Source organism: Tupaia chinensis, unplaced genomic scaffold (assembly GCF_000334495.1).
Source record: "Tupaia chinensis unplaced genomic scaffold, TupChi_1.0 Scaffold000628_1, whole genome shotgun sequence".
Lineage (NCBI taxonomy): Eukaryota > Metazoa > Chordata > Mammalia > Scandentia > Tupaiidae > Tupaia > Tupaia belangeri.
In genome coordinates, this window is record NW_006160148.1 from 2,574,761 (window position 1) to 2,585,121 (window position 10,361).

The following is a 10,361-nucleotide window of genomic DNA, read 5'->3' on the forward strand; positions in this document are numbered from 1 at the left end:
TGAGTTCTTTTGTTTTATCTCTGGGTGGATGTGCTGACTTTGCCTAGCACGAGCTAACTTTGGCCTGTAGCTTTAACAAGGGGTATATACATAAAACTAGCCTTAAACTTAGTTTTCATATGCTACTGATGCTACTTTGGCTTATACTATTTTGACCTAACATATGTTAATTTTGGCTTAGACAGTGGGGGAGTCTCAAACTTCCTGGCCTCTTCTTAGGGAATCACATTCCTACAAGATCACTAATTGGCTTTATTGTAATGGTTGGGGGTTATATTTTACCCTTGCAAGGTACCGCAATAACAGTAAAACTCATGGCAGAGAAATTAACTCCAGACCAGTAAAACGACACAAGGAGAGTTAGTAAACCACTGGCCTTTTCTTGTCGTTTCTTCCCAGCCCAGGCCATGGGAGACAGCCTCTTTACCAGCTTGTGTTGTCTGCATGGCCTCCTCAAAACACCAAGTTTTAAAGTCGAGTAATCTCATTAGTCTTTTTTTCCCCTTGATTGCTCAGAAATGTTAGTGGTTTGTTTGCATTGTCCTCAAGATAAAGTCTTTTTTTTTTTAATTGCTAAAGGGCATACTTACTGACAGAGAGAGAGAGAGAAAGCACCCCCAAATGGAGCATAATTATGCCACAGTTCATTTCTCTTGTGTGTCAGGATTTGAGGCAAAAATGTACACATACCTAGCACTCTTTCAAGCCACTGGGGCTGAGATTCAAACTGTGGTTGGTCACTTGGAATCTAACTCCCTCAACCACTACAACATGGGAACTTCACCAGATAGTCTTTTGCTTTCTTTTTTTTTTTTTTTAATTTACTGTAAAACTTGTGTACTTGCCAGAGGCAGACAGTGAGGAAGCACCCTATGATCATGCCACAGTCCCTACTCCATTCTCCTCTTGGTAGTTATCTACACACATGTGCCTGGTGTATTTTTCAAGGCACCAGTAACAGGGCTCAAACCATACAATCAGCCACTTGGGATCCAGCCACCTTAACCAGCATGCCACCTGGCAGGCCCCCAGGATAGTCTTAAGTTCTTCAGATTGACTTTCAAAATTCACCTTGATCTGGGTTCACCCGTTGACCCTGGCTTTATCAAGCAATTGTTCTCATCATGAGACTGAACTGCCTATTTCTCTAGGAAGCATTTGGAACTATTAATGATCCCACAGTGAAGATGGGATTAAGTAAAGTTGCTGTTCGCATTTAAGGGCAGGGACCAGGAATACCAAACCATTCTATAATGTGTAGACTACATTGAAGAATTGGCATGCCCTGAATGCCAAAAGCATCCATTTAGAAACTTTGTAAGAGGAAAAATGTGAATATTGGAATAAGAAAGACTTAGGTTCAAATCTTAACTCTCTCCTCTGTAAAATAGGGAAACATTTTTATACATAGTCTGATAAGATGATGTTTATAGGGATCAGCAGGTGGCATGGTGGTTAAGGCGCCGGACACTCCCACGTTGCTGACCATGGTTCAAGTCCTGGACCTGGTGGCTTGCTTTCTCACTTTCTCTCTCTCTCTCACCAAATTAAAATAAATTGAATAAATAAAATTAAATAAATAATTCTTTGAAGAAAAAAAAAGATGATGTTTATAAATTGCTGTGACTTCTAGGTCTCAGTGAATAGTAGTTTCTACTAAATATGGCTGTTTTCTGTTCCAGAACTCCTGGATTCTTGGTAGGTCTTATTTCTTTTTTTGGGGGGGGGGGAGGTTTTTGCTCTAGGGCTCATGCACTTGCCAGAAGGACAGAGAGAGACAGAGACAGAAAGCGAGAAAGGGGGTTGGCCACGCCGCAATGCCTCCTCGTCCATTCTCCTCTCCGGATCTTGGGCACGCCCGCACACGTGCCCGGTGTGAGTTTAAGCCACTGAGTCTGGGACTCGAACTGTGGTTGGCTAGATGGGAGTTCAGCGACATAGCCATTACGCTAACTGCTGGTCTCGGTAGGTCTTATTTCTGTCTTTGCATATTCTCACCTCTCTGCTATTTTCACTTAAAATCAACTAACTCAGAATAGCTAAAATAGGCACTGGAGAAAAAAGGGTGGGGTGCTGCTATTTTCTCATAGGCATAAGTGATTTTTTTAGAAAATGATCTCATGGAGTTGTATCATCTGATTATACTAAGGTGGGAAACGCTACCTATTTCAGGTTCCAGTGTGATTCAGAAGGGCAGTTCCCTGGGGACTGAGTGGCAGACTCCAGTTATCTCAGAGTCCTTTCGGAGCCGCTTCAGCCGCTGTTCAAGTGTAGCTGACAGTGGGGACACAGCCATTGGCACATCATGCTCAGACATTGCAGAGGGTAAGTTTGGGCTAATGATTTGATTGGCAGTGTGTGTTGTCATTTTTTTTTTTTTCTTTTTTCTTTTTCTATTTCCTGTAGAGTACATGTACTTGCTGGAGAGACAGAGAGAGAGGGAAAGTGAGAAATCACCTCCAGCAGGGATGTCCACACCACAATCCCTTCTCCTCCAGTCTCCTCTCAGGAATCTGGACAAGCCCATACACACACACACACCCAGTATTTACCCCCCACCCCCAGTATGTTTTTCAGGCCCCCAGATCCAGGACTCAAAAGCTATGTGGGATCTAGTGCTTTTGCCACCACACCATGGGCTTGCCCTGCCATTTTTAAATTATATTTTGTGTGAATTATGACTTCCAGAATAATGTTAGTCTCTTTAGTCAAGGAGTCTGCTTTCTTATTTATTTATTTACCTTTTAGATTTTTATTATAGGCACGTGCACTTGTTAGAAAGTAAGAAATCACCCCTGGGAGGATGGCCATGATGCAATTCCTTCTCCATTTTTCTCTCAGAATTTTGGGCATGCACACACATGTACCTGCATGAATTTGAAGCCACTGGGTCTGGGACTTGAACTATAGTCAACTACATGGGAATCCAGCCAGGTAGCCATTATGCTATCTGCTGGTCCCAAGAAATCTGGTTTCTAACCCCATAATTCTCATATATGGGGGCTGGCAGGTGGTGTGATAGTTAAATGTGCTTGATTCCCACATGGCTGACCATGGTTCAAGTCTTGGACCTGGCAGCTTGCTTTTTCGCTTTCCCTTTCTCTCTCTCTGGTCAAATTTTAAAAATAAATAATAACAAATGGAATTAAATAAATAAATCATTGTTTTGAAAACAATTCTCACATATGATCCCTTTGTCTTAATTTCTGCTGTATATTCTGTCTGAAACAACTTTCTAATAGACTTCTTGGCCTCAAGTCTTTCCCTCTGCTGCTAGATTAATCTTGCTAAAAGTTTCCCTTTACCAGGTTTCTGTTCTTGTTTTTGTTTTGCTGAAGTGAGCGTATGTGCACATCAGAGAGAGAAAGTACCCCTCAGTGGGGCCTGGTCATGCCATAGTCTTTTTTTTCCTTCTATTTCTCTGTTCCATCAGGATCCTGCACACGTGCCTGACATTTCTTTTCAAGCTGCCAGAGCCAAGATTCGAACCATGGTCAGCCAAGTGCGATCCAGCATCCTCTGCACAGCATTTAATCTTTGCACTATACAGCTAAGCTTATTCATTTCTTCTGTGAGAGAGAAAGTACACATACGCTCATTACATCCTGACCCTGGAGTCTACCCCCTGCCTTCAGCCAGCTCTGGAACATGGGCAGGCATGTGCCTGGCATACTCTGGGCTTGTATTGGCAAACTTGCCATGTGAGATTGCCTTGCAGATTTTCATGTTTTACCTCTGCACAAACCTCTTGTCCCTTTTTGTTTGTTGTATGGTGATTTTTTTAGAATGGCTTTCTATATATACCCAAAATCATCTGACTATAGGAATATAGGAAATTAGATACTTTGTACCTTCATTTTAAGAGATATTTTGGCTTACCCATGTTTTTAGAAGGCTGCTAAGTGAGATGGCAGCTGATCTATATTCTTGTATTTCTGGGAAAAGTTATGTCTGTTCTCATCAACTGAATACTTTGGTTGGTGGAAAGAAAAAGGAGAAATGGTAGTCTCTTTATGGTAGATGTGGTTAATTTGGAAAAGAATACTAGACATGATAAAAAGGCAAGAAATTGATATTCCTGTTCAGTTCTCTGCCTATTGAAGGTAATAGCTTTGTTACCTCACACTTCTGTCTTGTTTGCTCACAGCCCCACTGCCCTGGCAAATTAATTTTGAGACCTACTCTTTGGAGTAGCACTTGAAAGTTGGAAATAGGTAGAAATGTGAACCTGCAGGGCAGGGCTAATCAGAGAGTTGTTTCCCAAGACCAGGCAGGAGCTGAAGGAAATGTAAGTTCTGTCTGAAGGAACGGTTAAAAATCACGGTTGGGGGCCAGCCCCATGGCCAACTATGGTTCAAATCCTGGCCCCTGGTGGTTTGAAAACATTGCTGGGCATGTGTGCATGCATGCCCTAAGTCCTGACAGGATGGAGAAATAGAAGAGAAAGACTTGCAGTATGACCATGCCTAATTGGGGGGTACTTTCTCCCTCTCTCCTCTCTTCCTGTCTCTCTGTCTCTCTCTGATGAGCACTTGTGTCCTCCAGCAATTTTTTAAAAAGTAAAAATTTTTAAAAATTGCAGTTGGATTCAGACATGGGGGTAAATGAAAGGCAGAATATGAACTAGAGGATTTTAGTATGTGCCCACTTGAGTGTGTGCACTGTGCTCAGATGAAACCTGAGAGTTACTAAGAATAACTGCACGTATCCAGGCAGTCAGGTCTGGGGTGCGGGAAGGAACAGAATCCTGGCTCAGATGCCATACTCCTGTGCTGGGTACTGGGCGAGACTATCTAGTTTGCCTTATTTTTTGGGCAGCTTAGAGGCATTGTTCACCTACACTTGTGAGCTTTTGGAGGTCACAGAGGATTCTGGCAGCCCTCAGAAAGGATATTTTTATTAGATTAGATGAGAGCCTAGAGTTGCCCAGCTTCCAGAAGAGTCGTACCTAATCCACTTCCATTAAGTAAGTGATTTTTTTTTAAAGTTTAGTTTTCAGTTTTGTTTGTTGGCTGGCAAGATTATTCAAGTACAGAGGACAGAGTAGAAGCTGAAAGTGAAGGCATTGTTGCTTTGTGAATTGGCATTTGGGATCCTGGAACACACGTCTCCCAGTTAGGTTGCTGTTTCTCTTCCTGATACTTCAGAAGATAGTGCCCTCTCTGTCTGGTCTCAGGATAGCCAGAGAACATCTGGCATAGCCACCAAACTCAAGAAAGCTTGCCGCTTCGATTTTGACTCATGGAAGACTATTCTCTCCACAGATTTTTGCAGCTCAAGTGGCAGTCCTTCTTTCCAGCCCATCAAAAGCCACATAACCATTCCAACAGCCCATGTGATGCCTTCTACCTTGGGGACTTCTCCCGCCAAGCCGAATTCTACATCTGCCGGACCTGCTTCCTCTAAACTCCCTTTGTCAGGGTTGACTGAAAGTGTGGGGATGACAAGAAATGGAGACTTTGGTGCAGTGAAACGTTCTTCAGGCCTATCTAGAGATCTCTTGTATCTCTGTGGTGCTACAGGAGAAAATGGAATTGAGCAGTCTTGGTTTCCAGCAGTGGGCCATGAGCGAGAGGAAGAGATGAGGAAGTTTGATATTCCTAGCATGGAATCTACCCTTAATCAGTCGACAGTGATGGAGACACTTTATTCAGATCCCCACTATCGAGTCCACTTCCACAACCCCAGAACCGATACAAACAAGGAGTTCTACAAAGTGTTGCCTGAGGCTAAGAAAGCACCGGGCAGTGGGGCGGTATTTGAGCGGAATGGACCACACCCTAGCAGCAGCAGGGTGCTCCCTTTGGGACTACAGCCTGCTCCTGGGCTCTCCAAGCCTTTATCCTCTCAGGTGTGGCAACCGAGTCCTGACCCTTGGCATCCCCGTGAACAATCTTGTGAACTCAGCACTTGTCGGCAGCAGCTAGAGTTGATCCGTTTACAGATGGAGCAAATGCAGGTAGAGGCCCTTCTTACCTGGGGTTTTGTAGGTATCGTGTGGTTCTTAGAACTCTATAGCCTTTGTCCTATAATCTTTGACTCAAAAGAAAATTTTTGATAAGAAAGAAGGAAGATTGGGGCTGGCAAGTGGTGTGCTAGTTAAGATTCTGGTCTCCCACATGGCCAACTGTGTTTCAAGTACTGGACCTAGTGGCTTGCTTTCCCAATCTCCATCTCTCTGTCTCTCTCTGGTCAAATTGAAGAAGAAGAAGAAAATAACTCTTTTTAAATTAAAAAAAATAATAAGATAGAAGGAAGATGTTTGTAGACAGAGGCTTATGAACTATTGGCCATTGAATCTGTTGATATTTTATTTAAACCCCCGAAAGATTCTCCAAAGTAGAGGGTTATAAGGGAAAACCTAAAAAGATAAGATCTAACTCTGATTGCATAATTACTATATACCAGTCACTAGACTAGGTTCTTCCATGTAAGATTTTTTTTTGGCGAGGTTTTTGCTACAGGGCACGTGCGCTCGCCAGACAAACAGAGAGAGACAGAGAGATAGAAAGTGAGAAATCACCCCCCAAGAGAGATGGCCACACCGCAATCCCTTCGCCTCCATTCTCCTCTCGGGATCTTGGGCACGCATGCACACGCGCCCGGCATGAGTTTTAAGCCACCGCGGTTGACTACGTGGGAGTCCAGCAACCTAGCCATTACGCTGACTGCTGGTCCCCATGTAAGATTCTTGTTTAATTCTTACAGCATCCTGATGAGGTAAGTGCAGAAACTAAAACAGGTTTTTAGAATAAGTGATCTGTGCAGGATCACAGTGCTGGCAAGTGGCAGACCTAGGGCTGAAAAACTCTTTGACCCATATGTTCTTTCTGCTGTATCACTTGTAGTTTTTGTTTTGTTTTGTTTTTTGTTTTTGTTGTTCCTGTGCTGCTAAAGCATTCAAAGGGAGGGAGCAGGACATATTCTCCTTTATTGATTGGTGAGGACGACTTAGCTCCTGGCTTGCCTCTTACCAGATAATAAAAGAACACTGACCTTTTCTTAGAAACCAGAGCCTTTCTGAGCAGGCAGTGTTCAGTTGGCGGTAATTTCCCTGGCCAGTTCTTTCCAGTCATGCATCAGAGCTAAAATTATTTCATAAACATTGGGCCTCCTCAGGCCAAGCCAAACTGGAGCTTGACTACACAGCCAACTGGGTTCTGCTAATGTATTTTTGGGTACCTGTGGTCAGGATCAAGGGCCTGTTTGTCTTTCAGCTTCAGAACGGAGCCATCTGCCATCATCCTACAGCTTTTGCTCCTTCACTGCCCACCTTAGAGCCAGCACAGTGGATCAGCATCTTGAACAGTAACGAGCACCTTCTGAAGGAAAAGGAGCTCCTCATTGACAAGTAAGGGTGCACTGAGCCAGCCTCTTCCCTCCCAGGCCCCACTTAGGACACCTAATGAGGTCTTCCCGAGGGCATGCATCCCCTTCTGGTTAGGCCCACACGTTGCCCCATGGTAGAGCTAGGTCGATAAGCAGCCTAGTCTTGGATCTGACTAATGGGATGTACCAGTTGTGTGTATCTGCAGGCTCTGGGGAGTGCCTAAAGGGGATAGCCAATTCATAGCAGCTGATGTTTCCTCATTTCTCCTCAGTCACCTTTCTCCTTTACCTTGCTTCCTTCAGCAAAACTAATTTCCAGATTCCAAGGTCTTTGTTTAGTCAGGATTGTTATCTGTCCGGCTGAGGAAAGTAGGGAGTCATTTGGAGGGGATTAGTGTTAGAGCCCCAGACCTGAGACTTCTGGCTGTTGCAGGCAGAGGAAGCACATCTCTCAGCTGGAGCAGAAAGTGCGAGAGAGTGAACTCCAAGTCCACAGTGCCCTTTTGGGCCGCCCTGCGCCCCTTGGAGATGTCTGTTTACTGAGGCTACAGGTAAGCACTGGCAGCCAGGACACTCCTGCTTGTCATAACTCCGTGTCTTCCTTATGTTTGGCACCACTAGGAGGTATAACGGGATCAAGCAAGAGTACTTCCAAAAGTAAACACCCTAATTACAAAGCATCCTCGGCTGTGCCCTGGGTTGGGGCGGGGGTAGAAGAGGCTTAAAGGTAGAACCAGGTAAAAGTCCAGATGCCTTGGTACCAGGACATACATGGGAGAAAAGGAAGGCAGAATCAGGGAGATAGTAAGTCTTAGGGTTGGACCATGTTCTGAGAAGTTTTAATCTGCCAGCCCTGGCCAAATGAAAGGAGAAGCAGAGATAATGGGGGATTTAGAGCCATTTTTATTCTTCTGTGTCTAGGAGCAACTGAAGAAAATTATATTCTCACTGTGGTCAGAGTCTGAGCCTGCTCTGTTGTCCAACTTCTGCAGTTTGAGCTTTGAGTAATGGGTATTTGACAGATGATAGTACTGGCTTTGCCACCTGATGAGTCTAGTAAGGCACGTTCTGTCTCATAGAGTTAGAACATTAGAGTGGGAAAGACCCTGAGATACACACAGTTCAGTCCTCTACTTTACTGGTGAAGAAAATTTAAGTCCGTGAGAGAGAAAGAACCTGCCTGAGATTACAGAGAGAGTAAGTGGAGGGAGAGCAAGCCTGGAGCTCAGGCCTCCTGAGGTCTTGTCCTGTGTTCCTTCCAGTTGCTACAGCCCCTTGGGCATGGCTTTCAGTAGTTCTCACTGTTAGTCACCTGGAGGGGCTCATTAAAACATGGATTATGGGGACCCAGGCCCAGAATTTCTGATTCAGTGAGCCTAGGAGTTAGGCTAAAGAATTTGCACTTCTAACAAATTCTAGCTTCTAGTCCTAGGACCACTCTTGGAGAAGCACTGCTTGAAGAAATTCTTGGAGAAAGATTATACTTGACCATGAGATGTGCTGGGAGTAAGTAGAGTATATGGACTGTAAGGAGAGGGGACAGTTTTATATTAAGAATCTCTCTGGCAGGAATTACAGCGAGAGAACACCTTCTTACGTGCTCAGTTTGCGCAGAAGACAGAAGCTTTGAGCAAAGAAAAGATGGAGCTTGAAAAGAAACTCTCTGCCTCAGAAGTTGAAATCCAGCTCATCAGAGAGTCCCTCAAAATGGCATTGCAGAAGCATACAGAGGAGGGGAAGAAACAAGAAGAGAGGGTGAGCTCAGGAGCTGGTTCACTCTGCTTCTCAAGGGAGCTGGCAGTCAGCCCTCCTGTCAAAGCCTAGCCTGTTTCTGGCCCCCATTTTCTAAAACCATGAGAAGCCAGTTGGGTAAGAACCTATGTTGGCTTCTCACCAGGACCAATCTGCTAGAAAGGTAACCCTATAATTCCCTCCTTTTTTTCCCCCCCACAAAACTGTAGCAGGCGAAGTCGTGTGTAATCCCTTACCATCTCGGTTGTGATGTACTGCCAGCTGGCCTGGGGGAAAGCAGCCTGGACAGTCCTATCAAACTGCACTGTTGCATGATGTTTAAATACCTGTGGTAAATTTACATCATCCAGTCTGATTTATTCTCACCCTACCTAAAAAGTAGAGAAAAATTCTACATGTGCAGCTGCTTCAGGAGCCCTCTCCCCCCCAATATTTTTAGAATGACCTTAGGGTGAGATTGGTTATAATCTGAGAAGCTGGTTTAAAATAATTTTTAGTTCCAGGGACCAGCAATGGTATAAATGATTATATCACTGGACTCCCATGTGGTCAACCACAGTTTGAGTCCTAGACTCAGCAGCTTAAGACTCACATCAGGCGTGTGTGTGTGCATGTCCAAAATCCCGAAGGGAGAATGGAGAAGGGATTGCAGCATGGCCATCACCCCTGGGGATGATTTCTGACTTTCTGTTGTCTGTCTGTCTCTGTCTCTCCTTGGTGAACTCACGTACCCTACAACAAAAATCTCTCTCTCAAAAAAAAAATGTCTTTTGGTTCTGTTGGTACCAGTAATTCACAGCTTGCTCTAAGAAATCTGTTTTTAGGGGACCGATTTAATAATGCTTAATTATGGGTCACTTTTTTTTTTTAATTTAAATTTATTGATTTACAGTTATTCACTGTACATCATTACAGCATACAAAATGAGATTTTCCATCCAGAGTACACTGTATATTGTCTTAATCAAGCACATCAACAAACATGTTATTGTTAACAGATAATTTTCCATTTCTTGTTTTCTGTATGTTTTGCTTTCTTTTCCCCCATCCTTAATTCCCTATCTCTTACCCTCTGCCATCTCCCACTCTGCTCCCACACTGTCTCTGATATCTATGTTTACTTTCTATACTGTCTTCCCCCCACATTTTATTGAATTACTAAAGATCTTAATTAATCTAAATATTTTCATAGCAAACACAGCTGATATATACATTTCCATGAACACAAGTCTAACTTTAGGCATCCTATAAAGTAGCACCTAGCTGGGGCTATATATCTTA

General features: G+C 43.8%; 1 protein-coding gene across 5 annotated transcripts in view; it reads left to right on the top strand.

Moving 5' to 3' along the window:
* CEP85 (centrosomal protein 85) overlaps positions 1-10,361 on the top strand; it is a 57,289-nt gene that overhangs the window by 21,712 nt on the left and 25,216 nt on the right. For 4 of the 5 annotated variants that reach the window (XM_006159436.3, XM_027776140.1, XM_027776141.1 and 1 more), the window contains exons 3-7: positions 2,173-2,325; positions 5,265-5,959; positions 7,218-7,351; positions 7,763-7,880; positions 8,899-9,084. In XM_006159436.3, coding sequence (XP_006159498.1) covers positions 2,173-2,325; positions 5,265-5,959; positions 7,218-7,351; positions 7,763-7,880; positions 8,899-9,084 — 1,286 coding nt within the window. Of the gene's footprint in view, positions 1-1,682; positions 1,699-2,172; positions 2,326-5,264; positions 5,960-7,217; positions 7,352-7,762; positions 7,881-8,898; positions 9,085-10,361 lie in introns of those variants that run through there. The other variant, XM_027776142.1, reaches the window with a different exon arrangement.